Source organism: Eublepharis macularius, chromosome 2 (genome assembly GCF_028583425.1).
Source record: "Eublepharis macularius isolate TG4126 chromosome 2, MPM_Emac_v1.0, whole genome shotgun sequence".
Lineage (NCBI taxonomy): Eukaryota > Metazoa > Chordata > Lepidosauria > Squamata > Eublepharidae > Eublepharis > Eublepharis macularius.
The window spans coordinates 168,274,226-168,297,243 of NC_072791.1; the positions used below are offsets into that span (position 1 = coordinate 168,274,226).

General features: G+C 39.9%; 2 protein-coding genes across 3 annotated transcripts in view; one reads left to right on the plus strand and one right to left on the minus strand.

Moving 5' to 3' along the window:
* Positions 1 to 6,713, plus strand: part of LOC129324534 (TGF-beta receptor type-2-like) — a 54,939-nt gene extending 48,226 nt beyond the window's left edge. The window contains exons 5-7 of the mRNA XM_054971841.1: positions 117 to 258; positions 1,006 to 1,133; positions 5,681 to 6,713. Of these exons, the coding sequence (XP_054827816.1) occupies positions 117 to 258; positions 1,006 to 1,133; positions 5,681 to 5,893 (483 nt within the window). The 3' untranslated portion in view covers positions 5,894 to 6,713. The remainder of the gene's footprint in view (positions 1 to 116; positions 259 to 1,005; positions 1,134 to 5,680) is intronic.
* A 353-nt stretch (positions 6,714 to 7,066) lies between these two features.
* Positions 7,067 to 23,018, minus strand: part of OSBPL11 (oxysterol binding protein like 11) — a 60,517-nt gene continuing 44,565 nt past the window's right edge. For both annotated transcript variants that reach the window (XM_054972213.1, XM_054972212.1), the window contains exons 7-13: positions 22,690 to 22,835; positions 17,990 to 18,130; positions 16,223 to 16,721; positions 14,656 to 14,842; positions 10,894 to 11,076; positions 9,564 to 9,717; positions 7,067 to 8,773 (exon numbers count right to left, since the gene is read on the minus strand). In XM_054972213.1, coding sequence (XP_054828188.1) covers positions 8,696 to 8,773; positions 9,564 to 9,717; positions 10,894 to 11,076; positions 14,656 to 14,842; positions 16,223 to 16,721; positions 17,990 to 18,130; positions 22,690 to 22,835 — 1,388 coding nt within the window. In that variant the 3' untranslated portion in view covers positions 7,067 to 8,695. The remainder of the gene's footprint in view (positions 8,774 to 9,563; positions 9,718 to 10,893; positions 11,077 to 14,655; positions 14,843 to 16,222; positions 16,722 to 17,989; positions 18,131 to 22,689; positions 22,836 to 23,018) is intronic.

Consider the following 23,018-nt stretch of genomic DNA (forward strand, 5'->3'; position numbering starts at 1 on the left):
ATCCTTCAAACTGTCTATGTAGACCACATTTTTAATTCATTATAGTCTCCTTTTACCTTGGAACCAACCTTGCTTTTCCCTTGATGCTTTCTAATTTTTACTATTTTTTTAATCAGGTGGGCACTGCCAGGTACATGGCTCCTGAAGTTTTGGACTCCCGAGTGAATCTTGAAGATCTGGAGTCATTCAAACAAATGGATGTCTATTCCATGGCATTAGTTTTATGGGAGATAGCCTCCAGGTGTGATGTCATTGGAGGTAATATGGCATTACTGAATACATACCTATCAAATTCTGCTTCATTTTGGTGAGCCAGTTTGGTGTGGTGGTTAAGACTGGCAGGACTCTAATCTGGAGAACCAGGTTTGATTCTCCACTCCTCTGCTTGAAGCCAACTGGGTGACCTTGGGTCAGTCATGGCTCTCCCAGAACTCTCTCAGCCCCACCCATGTCACAGGATGATTGTTGTGATAATGACACACTTCATAAACTGCTCTGAGTGGGTGTTAAATTGTCCTGAAGGGTGGTATATAAATCAAATTTATTATTCAGTAGGCACACAAGACCATTTAAACCTACCTGATCTTGCAACAATCTGTTTATAGAAAGAGATGGTGGGTCATAGCTCAATGTTGGAGCATGCAGAAGGTCCCAGGTTCAATCTGTAATACTCCTGAGATAACAGGGTTGGGTAAAGCCTCTGCTTAAGGGTTTGGACAACTCATGAAAACACAGGGCAGCAGCTTTAGTTCTGATGACCTGCACTTGCTCTCTTGCAGTGCCAACACAGAATTATGTACACACTTCATAAAGAGTACAGTCATCCACCATTCTTCTGTTACTTTGTTCCCACAAAGTGCTTATTTGTTAGGTCTTCTCACAGCTTATCTTCACTAGAGGTTATTTCATTATCCACCTGCTGTGAAGGCACTTGCTACTGCCACAACACATTCATAGATCTGGATAATCCCACTTTTGATGAACATTCTAATTGATTACTTGTAGAAGTCAAGAGTTATGAGCTCCCATTTGGGTCAAAAGTCCAAGAACAACTGTGCATGGAGGTTATGAGAGACATAGTGCTGCACGGTCGAGGACGGCCAGAGATACCAAGTAATTGGTTAATACATCAGGTGAGTTATAAAGCAATTTGTAAGGAAAAGAACATCTATACTCAACTGTGTTTTGTTAGTGCTGCCTTGACAGACCATAATTCCTAATGCTGGCAAGCTTGATAGCTCTATAAAGCTCACAAGCGACCCTGTCATTGGTTTCCAACATTTGGTAACCAGGAGATCCAGGACATAGATAATGCAATAGCAAAATATTATTCCCAATAACATGACAAGTTAAAGCACCATGCTATTTTTTTTTAAAATTAAGAGCGCATTTAGCAATTGGGCCCTAAACCACAATCTACCCAAATAAACTCAGAAACAATGCTTAAGAGAATCAAAAAGCTAAGAGGAAAGGAAATATGTGGGATTTCAGTGGCACTTTAAGAAAAAAAAAAGGTTGCACTTACCTGTAAGTGTTGTTCATTGAGTAGTCTTCTGTGCAGGCATACTACCGCTCGATGAACAACAGTTAACAGGTAAGTGCAACCCTGTTTTCATCATCATGTCTTCCGTGCAGCTTTCATGGGAGATTAGTGAGCTATCTTACCCAGAAGGTTGGCATGAAGCTCTTTAATGGAAAAGACCCTTGAGGATGGCCTTGCCCACAGCTGCATCCTTTCTGGCATCCTTCAATGGCATAATGTTTGATGTATGTGGATGGTGTAGACCAGGTGGCTGCCTTACACAAACCCAGTAGAGGGATGCCCAAGTTGAGGGCTGACAAGGTGGATTGAGCCCTTGTAGAGTGCACTCTTATGTGCAATGGGCATGGTTGTTTAGACTAAAACAATCCTTAATGAGCCAAATTATGCAATTTGAAATGGTCTGTGCAGTGATCTTCAGACCCTTTGGGGGCTCTTTAAATGAAACAAAGAGATTAGGGTCCTTTCAGAAAGGAGCTGTCCCGTCCAAGGTTCTGTATGTTGTTCCACCACTTCAGGGACCTGTGGATGAGCCGAACTGCCTGTACAGGTATGAGTCGAACATTCTGACAAATCAGTTCTGCAGGGGATGAAACCTCAACCTGGCGAACAACTATCAGAGTCAGAGAGGATATAAAACGAACAGTCTTTGAATTTGTTTTGCACTGTGGTGTCTATATGAAAGAACCTTGTTCAGAGTGAGGCAAAATTTCCCTATCATTTCTGAGGTAGGGAAGACAAGGGCTAGGAAGGAGTTTAAGACTGCCTCCATAAATATCTTTTTTTGCTGGGAAACCAGGGATGACTTCTCCACATTGACACTCTGGCCTAGCTGGTGGAGGATGGGAAGGACCAGAGACGGGTTCTGAGATAGGATTCTCTGGAGTGCCCCAGCAGAAAACAATCGTCAAGATAGCAAAAAAATGGTACACCCTTTATCTCTGAGGTGACTTACTACTGCCATGACTTTCATAAGACTACAAGGGGCAGAGGAGAGGCCGAAAGGAAGAATCTTGTACTGGTAGTTCTCAAAGCAAAGAACCTTTCTGTAGTGAATATTTACTGGAACATGAAAATATGCATCCTTTAAATCAATAGTAATGAACCAAACATGAGTTTTTAACAGAAATAAAACATTGTTTAATGACAACACCCTGAACTTTTTGAAAACTATAAATGGTGGAGATGGTTCTGATGCAAAATCTGATCCGACATTGGAGCCATCATCAGCCAGAGTAGCATGGTTCAATGATGTTTCCAGAACAGTGCTGTCCTCTGAAACCATGGCCTGAACTAATGAAGGTTTAGTTTTGCTTCTTGGTTCAGAGTGAATGGAAACATAAGGGCCATCACCATGGAAAAAGTAACGAGGGGACAGGTACATGCCCAGCAAACTTTCAAACCCATAAGCATAGTAATGATTCGAGGAGCCATATGAAGAATAATGCAACCGATGGGATCTATGGTGAGGGGCCAGTTCCAAGTGATTGTCATTCTCAGATAGAACCGAGGAATCGTTCTGTCTTTCTCCAGGCTGTGTTGGAGATGGCAGTAGTGGAGAAATAGCTGTTGACGGTTCTATGATTTTTGGAATCTCACCTTCTGAAAGGGATGGAATCAAAGAGGAATGCCTTCTGGAGGTTGGAGACGAAGTTCTCGGAACCATGGGTGGACTCGATGCGAACGAAGCATTTAGAGTTGAAGAAGAGTTTTTTTCTCCTTTGTGACTTAGAAGTCAATGTTTTATCAGCTTGCATGCCACTTCCGCCACTTGAGCTTAGCCTTTTTTGTAGGTGGCTCTCACTGGAACTGCTAAAGGCTTGGCTGGAACTGACTGGTCCCTTCTGAAGGCAATAGGCCTTGAGCAAGCTGGAGGAACCAAGAAGGCCTGTTCTGGGTGCTGCAGTCCTTTGTCTGCAGCATAATATTGGAAGCACCCTTCAGGCTGCTTTAAGTCGTGACACCCTTTCATGGTGCACTTTGGGCGTAAACTGTTTACAGACCACATACCACAAGGTATCATGGCCCTCACACAGACAAAGAAGGCATTTGTTATGCCCATCCAATTGGGCCATGTTTGTCCCTCAACATGAACACTTCTTGAATAGGGCCTTCGACGCCAAGGAATTAAAGGCCTGAACTTGCATCTGTCATGGTTGGATCTGAGGAGCAGAGAGAAGACACTTCCTTCTTAAGTTGTGGCAAAAGAAGAACTGAGGGAGGGAGCTGCTCGCCGTGCCTTTTATAGCTATGCCTGGGAGAAAAGCACACAAAAAAAGCCAGGCAAGTGTCTTGCTTAATCTGGTGCACTGCAGAGTATGCGTGTGGACATTTTATTTTTAATAAATGTTACTATTTTAAATGCTAGTAGTTGCTCTCTGTACCACTTAAGACTTCCGCTGTTCAAACATGCTATTTAAAATGGGCGCTGGCGAAGTGAGGCGGTCAGCTGCCAAATCACTATTTCCTCAGGAGTTTACAAGTGCAGCAATCTGTCCCCATGGTAACCAGACCTCAAATAGTGAAAGATGTGGGCAGGAGACAAAGCCTTAGAATGGAAAAAAGGTGGGAGATTGGCTATCTTGGTCAATAATTCTTGAAATGACCAGTTGGTGGCAGCATACAAAAGGAACAGCAAGAGAACAACCTCTCCAAGAGTCAGGCAAGTTGGCAGAGTGGTGACTCAAGACAGTTGGCCAGGAGCCTAGATGCTTCAGAGGGCTAAATGGAGGAGTGCTCACAGGTCAGTGGGGCTATTTCATCACAGATGGCATAACCGGTACATTGACTGAAGGCTGGTGAAAGGTACATTATAGTACATTATAGGTACTAGTTAATTATCTATAGTTGTGGCCAGATCTAAAGGCACTCTTGAGCTGTAGACTCATTTTTTGCACTCAAATACATCTTCATTCTGGAAAATGTAGTTATTAAGTTTTCTAATAAATCAAATTCTTTCTGCCAGTCTTGGATGGAGTAAGTTTAGCACTTCCTATGTAAAAAGCTTAGAGGCACTCCTTGTTGCAGTTCTGCTTCAAGCGAAGCAGGCTATTGCTGTTGCAAGGACTGCTTTCAGCTATATCTTGTGCATAAACTAGCCTCCCTGGCTTTACCTATGCTATTGTAATGCTCTATGCAGGCTGTCCTTACATTCAGAAATGTCAATTTGTACAAAATACGGCTGAAGCCCACAGATTCAATCTTGTCAGTTTCAATAATTCCCCACCAGTTTCTGTGTGCAATTGAAAGTGATTGTGCTTACCTTCCAAGGCAGGAGATAAGAAAACAGGCAAAAAGCCAGGGGTGCAAAATAAGAAAGAACATTTTATTGTTCTGGAAAAAGTTCCCTAAGTGTTAACCAATAAAGCTTCTTTAGGGGAATCTGTGACATAATGCACAATTGTTAAGTATTGAGTTTTCTCCCTACCTTCCAAGCCCTCACACAATCTGAAGGACTTTCTCTCCTGATATGAACTTGTGTGGCAGCTTTGTTCTGCTCCTTGCTTATGGAACCAGTTCATAGGATGCTGATGTCCAGTTGTGGGCTTTTTCAGCTGTTGCACTGTGCTATGGAATGGACTACCATAAGAGGTTAGAGATTAGCACTTTACTTTCCCCCTCTTGATTTTCATAAAGCACTGCAAAATAGCATTGTTTTGACTGATCTTTGTGGAGGGCAGTTGGAATCACGTGACAGATATGTAAAAAGCTTAGTAGTACTCCCTGATATAGCTTTACTTCTAGAGAGGCAGGCTGGTGCAGCTGTGAAGACAGCTTATGTTTTAGTAGTTTTAATTTTAAATTTGTTTTTTTCATATTTTATTGCTCTTGCATAATTTGAAAGCTGCTTGATCACCTATTTCTCAGTAGCAATGGTGGGGTCTAAATATTTCAAACAAACATATAGGTAGTAAGTAATTTATAGTGCATCTAAAAGTAAAACTTCACAATAAGGAAACAAGTCTCTAGCATGTAATTATGTTGAAGGTTAATTAGCTTACATAACAGCCTACCTAACAGCCACAAGCCATGATCAAACTTATGACTGAAAACATCATAATCCCACGGTTCCCTTTTTTGGACATTGTTTTTCCCCTCTTGCCTTAGCTTCAGTTTGCTAATCTCTCATGCTCATTTCAGGGAATGCATTTCCTGAGCGACACCATCACAGAATGCTGGGATCATGACCCTGAAGCTAGACTCACAGCCCACTGTGTGGCAGAACGTTTTAACCTGATGGCACAGATGGACTGCGATGACATGTTCAACAACAACCACAACACAGATAGTGAGGCAAGCAAACTGGGCTGCCCAAGAGAGGAGCATCAGAACTGTGACAGGAACATCCAGTGATGGAAGAAAGAAATATGAGCATGACAAAAGCACCCAAGGGCATGCCACTCTAGAAAAATACATGCACTCATCCCCCATTTAGTCTTCTCAAACTGCAAAATAGAACTCAAGGCCTTTTATTTCCTAGGCAGAGCCACTGTATTAATTTTTATGCACCGCAACAGTATGCAAATCATTTTATAATTTTAAATGTAAAATACGTTTGCTTTCATTTAAAAGTGATTAACAATGAGGCATTTTAAAAGTTATTTTTCCTTCAATGTTCATTCTGCCTGAGAGGGGAGGGGGAGAGGCAGAGTCCTGAGATTAAGCAGTGCTTGAAAGAAATCTACTGCGGCTATAGATAATCAGGTAAGAGCTAAATTTAACCTCTTAAAATTAAAAGTGTCTATTGATAAAGACTTACAATGTTTCCAAACAAGTTTGTTACATAATTGTAAACTTCCCAAGCAACCATGATCAACTCAGGTCGGCTCTAAAAGTAGTGGCCTGCCATATCATGGCTGAAGTATTCCTAAAATCTTCTTTTCCATTAGGTAGGATATTTTTTCCTTTTCAGCAATAGCCTACATTGTCAGCACATCTCCTTTAAGCAAACTCTTACCTGAAAATTCTACCAGTTTCTGCAGCACACACTCAGCATGTAATACAAGGAAACGAACAGGTTCTTCTGGCCAGAAACCAGGGCCCTCTCCCCTTTCCGCAGCAGTACGTCATTTCCGCCTATGCAGCCATTCACTGAAGGTCATGGATGACTCTGGAATAGACCTTGTATTGCAAAGTGCTACAATGAGGACACTGGGACATTCTCTGCGCATGTAAGATGATGCATATGGGACATCTGGACTCATAGGTGAGGATCCAGAGTGTAATCTTTAAGCATGCTTACAAGGAACTTATATAAAGTGAACGTGTCTGAGGAGATACTAGACGGGTTCTTTTTGAAGTTTGACTTCTGTAGCAAGGCATTAAATGGTTGAAATGTCTGTTTTCCCTGTCTGATAGGCCTATCAGGAGCTAGACCCAAATGTTTTTAATACCCACTGTCAGACAAAAGCTTCTGTAAGTTTATGGAAGTAGAAAGGTCACTCATTATACAAGCTGGAGGAAAAAAGTAATCATCTGGTTTTAATTTCTACACAGCAGTGAGTAGAATATACACAAGACAAATAGTTCATTTGGTAGCTTTATTTCCATCCCTCCCTCTCACACACAGAATCGTAAACTAGTTGCATTAAGATCTCAGTGCATTTCACAGCAAAAAAATGTACAAGGAAATCTCAACAGATGTGCATAAAACCCCCAAGTTTCTTTTTTCATACAATTTTCAGACTTTATGAGAAATTAATACAGTTATTTAACCACTCTTCTGTTTTCCGATACTCTTTCCCTTTAATATGGAAGAAAAAAAGAACACTTGACCAGCACACGCACAGTTCATAATTTTTCATGATTAGGAGAGGCCCCACTGCTGACAAGGACCAGAGGGTGACAGATAATGGTATATACACTGATTGGAAGACTACATCAGAAGAAACAGAGTAAGGCACCACTCTTAGAAAAATTAAGGTAGCTTGTAGTAACAATAATGAAAGCCATAAATCAGAACTATTCTTAATTGCCAGCAATTCTTAGATTTCAATAAAATGTTTGCATCATAAAAAACAAGGGACATTTTTACCTGAACATTGTTTCCTGATATCAGATTGCAATTGGTTATGTATGCAGTCCCATAGCAAAAACACAAGCCTCTTCAGGTATTTTAGAAAAATCAAAAGAGAGTCTGTAATCACTGGGTGTACACTGGTGCATGACTCTGAGCATACAGACAAGACACTGCAATCACTTGTTTGGACAGTCTAACACTGACTCTTTGTTTCAGAGATGATCCAAGGGAAAGGGGCTGTGGGAGGGGGGAATTAAAGGAAATTAATACAGCTTTTTAAAAAGGTTGCATTATTTAGGTCTAGGCCTTAGTATTTTTGAGACAGAACATCTTCATGGTATTTACAACATGAAGACACTAAGAGTCATCTTCTGAGAAAAGGAATAATCTGGTTGTTGACTGTTTTTGAATTTTACTCCCTACCTCCACCCTCATTCTCAGCTTGGGCCAACTCTTAAATATAAGGAAAACCTGACAGTTACAACTCTAATCTATTTAAGAAAGTTTTTAAAAGGTGGTTGACATGAATCACTCATTCTCTCACAGCCACACATACATTTCCACTGATGAATATTTTTAAAGTATCAAGTCCTGATCCAGATGGTCATAACACTGATTCCAAGCCCCAATTCTGAAAAGCCTCCAAGGTTTCCAGTGAGGGTATTTCAGAGCAGCAAAAGGTGGTTTCTCTTTATATGGGCACTGAAGTTCAGAAACTTGTGGAGACTGGAGCACAGACTCTGAAAAAAACTGTTCAGGTATTTCTCCAGAGGTAAATTCATTTGGGCAAATCAGCATAGCAGCTCTGAATGCTACTGCTGGTAGGAGGAGGTCTTTTGTTTTTTACATCCTAGGCAGCTTTGCAGTAGGGTGTGCTTAGAAAGAACACAATAGGTAAGATAAAATCTTTAGAGCCATATAAAAAGTTTTGGTGAAAAAGAAGCACATACCTGGCATAGTTCTCTCTCCTTCTGATTTTCTGCAGCTTTAAAGTGCCCTAGCAGTTTTAATCCTTTTATGCTTATTTAAATGTTGTGCAATTGTATAAAAATCCCAAAGGACTCTTAGTGAAATACAGCATTTTGGAAGTTGTAGGGTTAAACAAGAGAAGAATCATTTTGGGAAAAAAATGCCTTCTAATTTGTGTCCACTGGTTGATTTTGTACGGCAGGCATTCTTTTCCAAAGAGGATTGTAATAAATCCAGCCATCTCCCTGCAATTCAAACAGAGAATAGGTAAAGAATCATTTTATGTATACATTTATTAGTGATTGCTAACTGTTTTAAGAGCATATAACTCAGGCTGAAATTAGTTTTTGCTCAAACGGTAACCTAGTCCTTAGCTATCTTAGCTGTGCACACATGGAACACCAGAGTTTCTGCAGAAGCACATGTTTGTTAACCACCCTGATACTGGCCAATGCATTCTGAACTCTTCTGTATCTCCCAGGTATAGTTTATATATTTACTCCAACAAAAGAGCAAAGATTATCTTCCAAGATGTGCTACGGGCTACACCAAGATACAAGAAGCTGAATCACTTTTTCTTGTTCTTTCCATTCAGCTGAGCCAATTAACTGCCAATTAACTTTTGACAGTTTCTCACAGATGCTGCAAATAGAGATCTTCTTAATTCCACCAGGACTGGAATCTAATCTGGGTGCCAAATCAAAATTTACATCTTCATGCCATTCCAAAGGGAAGTTAATTTGAAGAATTTTATGAAATATTCTGAGCACAAAGGGAAGGGGAACTATTTTAAAAAATATAACAGAGAAAACAGTTTAAGCAGGAGACTATTTCCTTTTATCCAAGGAGAGTAGAAACAGAAAACAAAATTTTGAAGTCAAAACATTTTTATGCAAGGATTCCATGTCTAAAGATAGCTGACATTTCTGCTGAAAAGCCAGCATCTATGAGCCTTCAGCAGGGCAAGCCACACAGCAGCGACCCTCAGGGATGAGGCTGGCATTCTCAATGTTAAGCTTGTGTTTAGTTACTTACATCTTTGTGAAAGTGCTTGGTATGCCACGGTGTGCCGGTCTCAGCTCGGTGCCTCTCTTCATTCCTCTGCCGTTCCTCCAATGCCTTCTTATGTTCTGTTGCCTTATCGATGTCCCCTTCCCTCAGGGACTCTGTCACATGTTGCCATAGTTTTCTGTGAATTAAAAAGCACAAATGATTTTCAAGCTTTCTTGATAGGTCACCATAGTTTACAAGGAGATTAATTCACAATTGATATCTTCTCGGACAAGCAAAAAGGGGAACTGAAAGACACCTGAAAGTGCTAGGTCCCAGAATCCCTCTCTCTCCTGGTTTAACACTGGCAAGTTTTACTTAAACTCTAAATTGCCACCCAACTGAACATTTAGTCATCCAAACAAATGTGCCATAACCGTGTGGTGAGGACTCCCAGTGAGTTGAAGATCCCCTCCTGCTGGGTTGCAAGCCCCAACACAGCAGCCATTGTGAACAAATTAACATTGCTAAGCACTGTAGGGCATAGAAGTATCGTCATAAACAGAATTGTCAACAAGAACAAAAGCAGAGAAAAGCAAACAGGGCTGTGGAAACTACTTAAAATAAAATTTTGCACTAAGATCTTTGGACATAACTTGTACTAACTTCCAAATACTGGTAAGACCATTGGGGAAAGGGGGAATGAGTATGTATTCTACACAGGAACACTGCCCAGCGTATGTCTGTGTTCTTACATGCTACTCTTTGGCCTACTGTCCTCAATCTGCCAAAGTTCTTGGCAGTCTATGTCACAGCTATTTCACTCGTTAGGTAAAGAGGTGTCTTCTATTTCCAAGCACATGTACAAAAGATTTATTATTACAGCAATTTCTTCTCTCTTAAAGGTTCTTTTTAACATCACAATAACTACATGTGATCCTACAGAGCAGTAGTTGCCCCAGAGTGGTGAACAAGTTAGTGTTATCATTATCCCCACAATACAGCTGAGGAGCTGAGGCTGAGAGCACTGGCTTACTCGAGGCCACCTACTCAGCTCACAGCAGTAGTGGGATTTGAACCAGTAGAGTGCTGTTTCACAGCTGAACCATTTTATCACTGTGCTACAGCAGCTCTCTATATAATGGCCAGACCTACACATGCAGCAATAAGAAGTGGGAATGAGCTGGTAGAATACTCCTCACCCCATCCTTAATCTTTTAGTTTCCAAATCCATGGAAGTTTGTCAGTCTGGAGGGGTTCAATCCATTCTACCCCCTCAATTCACCTGACACAACCATCAGTAGAACTTAAGTGTAGGCATTTAAAAGGGTATCTAATATAGGTTAAATATAAAAACATGAATGTTTCCTCTTACCGGGACTCAAATGGTCCTTGTTTCTCAAGGGGGCGTACAAGTTTCCTTGTCACAGACAGCTTTGTTAAATCCATACATTTCGTCTCACCATTGCTGTAAGTAAATTCAAGCACACTATTCCACTCTCCTTGGACTCTACAGACCACAGTGTTGGTAGCATTCTGCTTCACCTCACCAGTAACTCTAGAAAACAGACATTAAAAGTAAAATTTGAGAAAAGGTATGTTAATCCACTTTGTGTTCCCAGTTAGGATCAGTTCACACTATGTTATTCAAGCTTAAGAAGACAACAATATATCCCCCCCAAACTGCATTTTTGAATGCTGCTATATGCAGAACTAGTGTTCATCATTCAGATATTCAGTTCCTAGGAGGGAAAATGAGATAGATCTAGGCCTGTAAATAACACGTGCAGTCATAACTTGTTTGTTGGGCCCTGGCAAAGGATCATCATTATAGTAGACCATATGGCTAAGCAGACATTGCAAGTTGAGGGGTGGTGATGGTAAGAAGAAAATATAAACATTGTCAGATTCCTACCATGGAAGAAATGACCTTGTGACTTGGTGGTACAAAGATCCTTCTCCATCCCTTCCTTAGCATTACACTACTGGCAAGGTGGAGTGTTATCAATATGCAGAAAAGATGCATTTCTATTATTCATTTTCATCTTCTGCAGGTGAGATAATGTCATCCTTGAACAGGGGTGGGTGCTTCAGGTATTTCCAAATCAGCCCCAGCATTTGCTGAGCCGATTTGAAAATACTGAAGGCAAAGCTTCCCGAAGCGCTTCGGACAGCTTCAGGTAGAACGGCAGCAGCCACAGCACTTTTCTTGCTCTTTGTAAACAGCAAGAAAAGCACTGCCTTCAAGCTTCCCACTGCCTTTTTTTTATTCGATGAAAGGAGGTAGGAGGGGAGTGTAGTAAGTCACTCACTACAGCGAGCAAACAGCAAGAAAAGCACTGCTATGAGCTTGAAAAGAGGACTTTTCTTGTTGTTTTCAAGAAAAACAACTCCCTCCCCCCTCCAATGGGTAAAAAAAGGCAGCAGGAAGCTCAAAGCAGCATTTTTTTTTGCTGTTTGCAAACAGCAAGAAAAGTGCTGTGGCTGCTGCCATTCTACCTGAAGCTTTCCGAAGTGGCTTAAATACCCAAAGCCAGAAGCAGCTTGGCGCTTCAGGATCCATGTTTTTCCAAATCTTTTTCCCCGCTTTGGCAAACGCAAAGCGGGAAAACCTAATCTTTTTGGAGTGCACACCCCTATCCTTGAACACCCCTATCCTTGAATACACTGCTTTAAACTGGTAATGGACTGGATGAAGATGAACCCACTCAAGCTTACTGGATGTAATTTTGCTTAATGTATCTCAAATAGAATATTGCACAGCTGGAAAAATACAGAAGAGGGCAACCAAGATGATTAAGGAGTTGGAGCACCTTTCCTATGATGAAAGTGACTGGGACTTTTTTGTTCAGAAAAAGATGACTGAATCTGATACAGATTTATAAAATTATGCACGGGGCAGAGTGAGTGGATAGAGAGAAATTTTCTCTCTCAAAGTATCTGAACTTGGAGGCACCCAATGAAGTTGAATGGCACTAGATTCAGTATGAACAAAAGAAAATACTTATTTATTCAACGAGTGATTAAAATGTGGAATTCACTGCCAGAGGATGTAGTGATTGCCACAGGTGTAGATGGCTTTAAAGGGGGATTAGACAGATTCATGGAGAATAGATCTATTAATTGCTACTAGCCATGGTGACTATAGGGAATCTCCATATTTTAAGGCAGAAAACCTCTGAATATCAGTGCTAGAAGGCAATACTGGACCTTCCACAGTAACTGGCTGGCCACTGTGCAAGACAAGATGCTGGCCAAGATGGACTACTGGTCTGATCCAGCAGGGCTGTTCTTGTACTCTTAATCCTTAGAAAGGGAAAGGGCAATCTTAGACAGGAAAAGTGGTAAGAGGACTAGAAAATGTAATGTTCAGGTAACCAGAACAGGATTTGAGTTGCCACCTTAACGGCAAGTCTTACAGTCTTATCAGCAAGTCTGTTTAGACATTTTTTAAAAATGCTTTATTGAACAGTATTTTTAAATGGTTTCAAAAGCAACTGTTAAAAGCTAAGTAATAAGAGTCTTACTAGCAAGGATTTTATCTAGTTGGAAAGAACTACATCATAAAAGACTCCCTTATTTAACCATAAAGCAGTCCAAGCAGCTGCTATTTGAGTACATCCACTAAAAGAAGTTTGATATTTGTTATCTTCTGAGAAAAAGATACAGCATTTTTGGTTTCAGTTCAATGTTAGCTAAAATTCAGTCCTATCCTTCATACTGCCCCATAACATGGTAAAAATATGGACTGCACAGCAACAATGCCAATTTTTTTCCCAGTAGAGAGACCTATATGAACTCACTATTACTATTGTTTTGACCTCAGTTATACCTAGTTTATAATACACTAGGTTTTAGGTAAAACTTCCTGAAATCATACATTCACCTATGGCATTTTAGTTCTAAGCAAAGAAAAACCATGCAGTGCTCCACTAAAGTATCGTTTCTGCTTTGGCATTTCAGTCATGGACAACAGAAGCAATCCTGTTCTGTGCATGGCTAATGCTTAACATTGAGGGTCCCTGAACAACCTATAGTAACTGTATTTCTCACAGGAATATCAGCAAGCAGCAGGGTACCCATGACAACGTATCCTCTTTTTCCTAAGGATAGAAGAAAAGTCTGCCCATCCAAGATCTGACTGCAAAGAAATATTAACTGTATTCATATGACACAGCATCAAATATACAGTACTTCCCTTCCTCCTGCTGAGCCTCTGCTAAGAGTCACAGCACAAACTAATCTTCTGCAAACCTTTAGCTAGTAAGTCAGATGCAAAATGTTCAAAAGTTCAGTTATGAACATTCAAATCAGTGTGCCATGGCACTACCACCTGACTTTTGAATGCAGTTATCTCTCTGAGGCTAGGAATATCTTAATTTTTCCTATGCTCCAAAATATAGATCATATGGAGACATTACCTCTTTTATTAAAAGATTAAGCAGGGTCGGCCTTGGTTAGTAATTGGATTGGTGACCTCCAACGAAGACTAAGGTTGCAGAGGGAGACAATGGTAAATCATCTCTGTTAGTCTCTTGCCACAAAAACCCCACCAGGGTTGCCATAAGTCAACTCTGACTTGAGGGCAGGATTTCATTTCAATAGTAGACCCATCACTCTTTCAGCTGTGAAATGTTATGTGCTTGTGATTGATTTTCACAATTGTTTAAATGTGGTCTAGTTTTTATATTTTAGTAGTCTACTTAAAACTAGTAAGTTAAGAAGCAGTATGAGGTAGAGAGATATTGATTTACTCTGTGTAATCTACCTTATGCACATTATTGTGTTCCAAGAGGAAAACTTCACAATACCATTTGTTTTCTTTCCCCTTTAACTGGAATTTGCTTTTGGAAATGAGAGATTTTTTCCCCAAGTAACCAAGATTTTAGACTCAAAAAGTATTTCCTATGCATAATCAAAGTCATTTTAACAAACACTTAACTTATATTTGAGGTGTTGTGCACAGATTTCCATAAGGAGTTACAAAAACATTTTTCTACTTGCTTAGTTCAACTACAAAATCAAAACAATGCAGTATTCCAGTTCCAGTACCTATCTCAAAAAGCTATACAGAGAAACAAGTTATCCAAATAAGGAAGTTTCACTGCTTCAGAAGTACGAAAAAAGAAACACCTACCGGTGAAGCTTGCCACCATAGAATGGTTTGGTATGGAAAGTAATACTTGCAGAATATCCTGTTTTTGCACAATTGACATTGACTTTTCCTCCTAGTTCTACCCAAGGAACAGTCAGAATCGACCGAGCATATGCACAAGGCAGAGAAAATGTGTATTCCTCTCCATGTTCCAAGAGGCTTAAAATACCTGTCAAACAGAGAAAGATTAGTATCAAACCCACAAGAACACAAACAGGAGTGGTGGAGGGTAAATCTTAGAAACACAGCACTTATTAAAGGATGGCAGAAGACAAGAAGAATGACTAAATCTCATCATATATTTCAGTATCATTATTAAGGCAGGATACAAAACAGTATCTGTTACTCCTGCAAGCCTGCATTTAAATTCATATAATTTATTTAAGACCACAATACTGTAAAACAACCAAATACATTTAAGATTTCAATAAATTGTAGGAAGACATTACAAAAACTGCATGTTCTGCTTCAGATTCTGATGTGGTTTGATAGCTTTGCATCCTAGCTGGGAAAACACATGCTCCTTCATATTGTTGCTGCTTAGCAAGCTAAACTTGAACTATCAAAGTAGCAACTTTCTTAATGCAGTATTGCTCCCAAACGGACAAAAGTTTTTATTTTGGAAATGTGCGCGCATGCGTGCGCGCGTGCGCACGCACACACACAGAGCTAAAACTTTTGACAGATTACCCAACTTTGTATTCCCAACAACTAACAGATTATAGTCTAAACAATCACCCCTTCTTCAGACTGCCAGAAGAATTTTAATTAAATAAAGGGAATGTTCCTATAAGGATAACCACCAATTACTGCAAAGAGGTGACTTTCCCTGAGTTTTTAACTTTAGCAATAAAATTAATTAGGTTCAACCTCCACCAGGTTTCTTCAGACACAAAATAGTTCAGTTTTTTTAATGCCGTTTTACCCCACCCCATACACATTCTTTCCTTTTCAAAACTCTGCTCTCTTATTTGTACTTTTATTAACTTCATATTAGCCCAACTCATATATGCACAGCCACACAACCTAGTATCACAGAAATATCTCCTCTGTACAAGACATAAACTAAATCTAGTTTTTAATATTACATTAAAATATTTTAGTTTTCTGCAGAGATACTGTTACAGATATGCATAGTTAAAAGAGAAAATTGTATACCTGGGATACTATAATTACTGTCCAAAATTAACAGAAGTGTTTAAGGAAAAAATAAAAAGTGACAACACCTAACATCATGTCCCCTCATCATGTCAACAAAGCCCTCTGCAAAAGTTACTCCCATGTACAATCTTCCACTAGCTCAGAAGTGGAAAACACCAGGATTGCATAACTTTCCAAAGTATTTTTGGAGCAGCTCATTGGTAGTTCTAGATGCTCTAAAAAGGAACTAGACTTTAAAAAGTTAGGACAAGTTTGATTAAACCTGAAATTAAGCTGAATTGTTTGGACAAAGACAATGGATCCAGAACTTTCATACTAGGCAAGCATGAATTTCCAGTTCATACACTGCAAAAATGAGAGGTGCTCGACTGCAACATTCTCCACTTACCTTCACCAACCATTGTCACTCCTATTGACATTCCCAGGAATTTACTTTTTGTCCACACATGAGCATTAACACACATTTTTCTCTCTGCACATTCAGCATAAAACCCTGAGACTGGAGGATGGTGGGACACTTGTTCTGCTACAAATCTGACTGTGTAACAGTCCGACTCTGCTTGGCCCCGTAACTCTTCTGAAACAGTCACTTGCTCAGACAGGGAATGAGATGAAGAGTTACTATTTGTGTCAGATGGCACTTGGTTCTTAGCCATTTTCCACGAGCAGTGAAATGTCTCGCCAATGATGGGATTGTAGGGCTTTTTTGCAATCGCCCCTTTCCGGCCTTCATGAAAGGAAGTGAGGTAATACTCAACAAAACGGATCATCCTCTCCTCGGGGCTAGAGCCACTTGCAATCGCAAGAAAGAGGTCCGGGTGGGACATGAAATCTGCATACATTTCTAGCAAAGAGCGTTTTTCTAAAATAAAAGTAGGAAGAACGACCTGAAATTAAAGGAGAAATAATATTATTCATCTATAAAACTTACAGCGTGTGTATTAAAACTAAATTGTGTGTATTAGACTAAATGGACAATTTCCACCAATTCTCCCTTCCTCCAGCAGATTCCCATCATGTTTCCCCTGAGGGTGCCCTATTCCCCAGGAGCAACATTTAATGTAAATCAGTGGGCTGCAGCAGGAATGGGGAGGCAGGGAAGTTCCATTCTGCTGATGGAAAATTTAGTTGGGATCTAATCCATTATCTGCTAATTCCAGCAACATAAACACCAGTCAAATCATCAATGATTGAAACCTCCAAGGTTCTTCTAAACAGATACCACTACTATATTCAAAGCTATTACTCAATTATCACCGGTTTAAGCTATTACTCAATTATCTCCAGATTTTCTAATTTTGATAAGCACTTTTACAGTGCAACCTTTTGTGGGGTAGCCACATTACTTTTATAATGGGAAAAGCTGAGGCTGGGAGACAGTTACTATAAAAAGAAAAAAATAATTAGCATGGCTTGCCTCCAAACATAGGTAACAATGAGAGGCTAGGAAAAAATGTTGAGGAGAACAGAAGGGTGTGTGTGTTACAAAGATGGAACAACAGAACCCAGATATCATGTGCGTTAGTGGTAATAACGTAAGATACTTAGCATTTTATACAGTGTTTTCAAGTTTCAGAGTGCTTCAAATGTATTTCAGTAAAACAGAATAAAGTGCCATAGAGAAAGCATGTGAGGGAGAGCTATACACATTGGTCCATTCACATGTTAAGAATAGAGCAGTAAAAAAAATCAGAAACAGTTCCCAGGAGCTCTGAGCTGGTTTCCACTGCCCCCCCCACCCCTGCGGGAATTTAGGTTTCCCTCATCAAATGAATCAACAACGGCTGATGAAGGCATATTACCCTCCAACTCAGCAAAATGTGCAACAATTTACAATTCTGATTATTCAATACATGTTATCACTGCTGCTATTTAACAAGTGTGAAATTGGCTTCATTTCTTTGTATGTCAGAACAAATACATAAAGAAATGGTAAAGAAGTGGTATAATAAAAAGCAAGAGACATGTAGTATATTCAAAATGCTGGCAAATAGTCCAGTCTGTATGTACAACAAGGAAGCTGGAATCTTTGGAACCTTTTGCTGATATGATGGCTAATACCTGAAATTCTGCCATGACAAAACCAGCTACGGCTGGTCAGCCTCCATTATGGAAGCCCATCTGTTTCAGAAAGGTCGTTGGTTTAACCACTTACTCTTGTTAAATCCATGCCCAGCTTGAGCTGAGACAGGAGATGCAAAATAACACTGCGCTGTTCTTCCACAGCACCAAGGTCATCCTCTTTATTATCACAGGTATCTTCCACTTCTTCGTCTGGGTTTATTTCCTCTGGCTCCTAGCATAAAGTTCAAGAAGTCAGTAACATTTAAATGACTCGTATTTTGCTCTTGTAAGTCTTACCTTTTTTCTCAGTTGCTTACACATGCATCAAATGCCCCAACAAATAAATCCTACCTGGGAAATTATTATTTATTTGGTTATTGAGTTTATATATAGCTTTTCAACCCAAACTCAACTCAAAATGCACTCAAGATATAAATGCTCTTCAACAGTAGAGCTGGATCCAGGCCCAACAGAGGTGTACCAAAGTCCTTCTTGCCCTCCCTCCATGTATATGATAGCAAGCAAGCCACTTAATAGCAAGGCTTAATAATAATTTCAACTTAAAGTGAAATTAACACCCACACGATAATTGATAGAGTTGGAAATGAAGAGCACATCTACTGTGCATACAGGCTGCACAGATATATCAGCTTCCTCCTGAAAATTTGATGAAAGAAGGAACTACAGCTTGGTTCACACATATCATGATAAGCACGTTTATTTTAGCTATGGTTACTTCAACTGGTAGGCAATGATTCAAATCCTGATTTACCTCAATAAATACTGGTTTCATGACCCTCATTCTTCCTTCCCACATCTCCCATACTAACACATGGCTGGTATCCTGGCCTGAATCAAGATTAACCGTGGTTCATAAACCATCATCAAGCCATGGTATCAAATCCTAGTTTGACGGATGCTTAAACTACAGTTAACAATGATCAGTTACTCACACTAACTATAGTAATTTTAATTAAACTACAGATTTGCATGACATCTGGACAGAGAAACTCTGTAGGACTCTAAAAGATACTTGGTTTTGTTCTGAAATGTGAAGTAGGTCTTCCCTTCTATTATTAATAACAACAAAAACAACAACAATATGCTTATATACTGCCCTTCTTGACAGATTAGTGCCACATTCAGAGTAGTGAACAAAGTCAGTTACTATTACCCGCACAATACAGCTGGGGACCTGAGGTGAGAGGAATGGCTTACCCAAGGCCACCTGCAGAGTTCAATAGTGGGAGTCAAACTAGCAGAGTGTTGACTCATAGCCCAGTCACTTAACCACTATGCTACAGGAACTCTCTGCTAATAAGCAGCACAGACACATACAGCAGATGGTGCTCAGCTAAAACAGACATTAGTATCTTTCTTTAATGCTGTATAGATGAGATTTCACCTCTACGACTCTTTGAAGCCATTCTCTGTATCTCAGATTTCCAAATTGATAAAATACATGGATTAACAATTGGCACTGGGTTTGGTGCTGCATGAGCAAGCCCTTTGCTTGCATATATGCCTGCAATTACTGACTTCTCATTTAACACAAACCAGAGTTTGTCCATACATTCAAACTGGTAAACTATGGTTTGCAATTTCTTTTCAAACTAAAAATAAAAGTTAGCTTCATTGGGGAGGGGTGCAGGATTCATTTACAAAGCACCAAAAGGCATTACAGATGAACCAACAGTGAATGTATAAGAAGTAGCATTTGGAAATTTACTTGCAGTGCTTTTGCAGGTCTCAAGAAGTATACACTCCTACATATGACACTCTAGACCTTCCTCATCCGATGTATTGGTTTCATACATCTGGTTCCAAGAATTAAACAGACACTGGAAACTAGCACAGTTCTGATATTAATCCACCTGCCTTGAGTTATATGGCATTGCTGCTTAAATGGCACAATAACAGCTCCTTATTGAGGGGTATCTCGCTAATATATCTGCTTTGTGGAAAAGTAGAGACTGGAGACAAAAATCAATAGGTTTAACAGTATCTATATGACACACAGTATCTGCCTTGCAAGGCTAGCAAGCTATTCATCATGAAGGAACTGCTACTTCTCCTAAGTAAATTGATGCTCTAGACCAAGAGTAACAATGAAGCAATATGGCCTGGCTTGGTAAATTCAAGGGTATATTAACACCTATGACACATAGGATATTCAATAGTGTATCTTACCATCCCTAACCTAAATTAGGAGAAGGCAGACTGATGGTCAAGATACACAAGTCAAACTTCAAAAGCCACGCAGCAATGAGGACGTCTACTAAAAACAATTTGGAACTATTTTGGAAGTCTTTTGCACCCGTGATATTATTTGGACAGGAGAGGCAGCACCACTTCAAAATCAAGGACATTCAACACAAGATACGCCCCCCCCCTCAAGGTTTCCCTCCATGCTCTATAAGGCTTTGGCCTTAGTTATGTAGTGAATGGGGTATATATTAATGGTTATTGTATAGATGCCCTGATCCACAGACCCAAGGAAACATAAAAGAATAATTTCTATTCCTTGCTTTCTCTAAGCCACCAACCAGCATTTGCATGCTCACTTTCTAACTCATCATCATATTAGGCTACGAAATGAGAAACCTTCCTGCACTTCAGATTACCTAGTGATCCTGGACTTCTGGTTTTGCATATTTCAACCTGTAACACATCGCTTGGTGTCACCTGTTTGGGTCAGCTAGACTTAGTCAGCCAAAGGCTTTTCGTGGCACACTTTCTGACATGGATCCTTTGATCAGTCAACGGAAAATGCCAACAATTTTGGATCTTCCCCAGTTTCCCATTCCTCCAGCAGCCATTTCCAGCCCAGGGAAAGTTGTTTCCAGGAGACCACAGACACATGGAGAGGGTCCAGGTCAGGAGGCTTCAGCGGGGGTGGGAGAAAGGGACAAAACTGCCTCTGCTGCCTCTTCTACCAGTGTAGCGCCACTGATGGAAGAGGAAAAATGGAGCAATTTTGCCCCCTCTTCACTGCAGCCTCTTGACCTACAAGGCTATTTACTCCATGTGGATGGTGAGAATCAATTTTACTGGGATTAGAAATGACTGCTGGGGGAAGAAGTAGGCAATCCATGATCCTTACACAGAATCCAACCCACTATGCTGTGTGAAACTGGTCATATAAATTGTATGATCTGAAGTAGCAAACTGCCTTGGAACAAGCAGCTGAGTGCCAAACAATCCCTTGCTCTGTTACTAACTTTTAAAACTGGTCTGTTGTCCAAAATGTCTGTCCTGGCCACTTGAAAACTGAATTGGCAGCCATCATACATTGTCCTACAGGGCCCTTAATACTTTAAAAGATGAAGAAAATGATCTAGAGTGTATACAGCCACCACTAGAGCCTGTTGTGCTCCCGTAACATGAAACTATGGTGGGCTTCCATCACACAGTAGAGTTAAAAGAACAGTCTATTTATACTATAGTGCAGAAATCCAGGGCACTACTCAGTCAAAGAACAAATACATGATAATGGAAGACAAAGCAAGGAAGAGGGAGCGAAGAAAATGAGGCAGATGGCTATGAAACAGATGCCATTCAATAAACAAGATTTATGTCAGACTAAACCAAGTTATCTGGTTTCATCAAATAATTCTTCTACATCTTTATTTGTATTTTTATTTGTTCCCAAGGTTATTTTTAAAAAGCTTTAAAACTGTTTATAATTAATGAAGTTCTGAAATATATCTAAAACATAAAATTCAAGAAAATGCATCAGATGCACGAGTCTGTATGCAGTCTTTAACTGGCAGGGTACGTAGAAGACATTTGAGCACAAAAACACTGCCCACTTCCACCAAGGTGCAGCCCATCTGGGAACCTTCTGCTTTCTGTTTGTGGGTCACTATATCCTGATCCCAGGCGGTTCTTTTCTCTGTTCTATACACTCATCATTTGGCAGCTAGGAATGCTTGGGTGCCACAGGATCCTGCCTCTCTCTAGGTGATGTTAGTCTTTGAATACAATTCAATAATCGTTCAGGCAGCTTTAAACTAATTCCATTTGCCTAACTAGAATTTAGGCATTCCATTTGCCTAACTAGAATTTTAAAATCTGGAACAAATTTATTCAAGGAAAAATATCTATGCTACTATGAAATCTCAACTTTCAGCTTCCAATTTAAAAAGCAAAAATGGAAGCAACATGCAGTCTGACAACAAGATAAAAGGCAATGATTGAATGTGCATTTCCCTGCTGCAATATTCATTCATAGGGACTGCTCCCATGCATCATTCATGTGACAAATATTCTCATATATCAGAGACTTAACCGCATTTATTTGTTTATAAAACTTTCACAATCTGTGCTTCCCTCAACTTTTTAGACATAACTACTATCAAAGGAGTGGTTACGTCCCATTAGCACTTTCACCTGCTAATAAGTTTAAAGAGCAAGTCTTTTACCTAGATTTTGTGATAAAAACTAGTTCGAAATATTTGCTCCATTTCCCTTTCCTTTTTTTCCCCAGATAAATTTTGATGCACATACTGGGTAGTTTCACTATTAACCCGCAAACTGATTGCAACCCAATTTAACGGCATTCATTCAGCTTGTATTAGCCATTGAATCAATTTTACTTCTTGCTTTGTTTACAATTCCCTTTTACAACTGTTAATTTGAGAACTATGTTTATGACAAGATAGGAAATACCCATACTGTTATTCTATTATTTATGTTTAAAGTTTTAAGCACTGAGACCATGATTCTCTACCCTAACAAAGAGGCAAAAACCCATGCAGCCACACAAGTGGGGCTTTCACACAGCCTTACCGTGGTGAGTGGGCTGGAACCTGAAACAGGCTGCTCCTCTCTGACAGATGATGACTTGATTTGCTCTGTTGTGAAATTTTCATCTGCTCCATTTTTGAAGTGGTTTGGCAGGGAGATCTTTGGTTCCAACCAGCTGATTGTTGTCCCTGAAGCAAAAGAGTGTTTACGCTGAAATTTGCTCATATTCAAGGAGTTCAGATTGTTTTGTTTGTTTTTTTAAAAAGATGACTGGCATTTAACAGTCATCCCCCCCCTTCCCCCACAAAAGGCTAAAAGCAACTCAGCTTGATCAGCCACAACAAAAAGGTGGTGTGACGGAGAACAACACC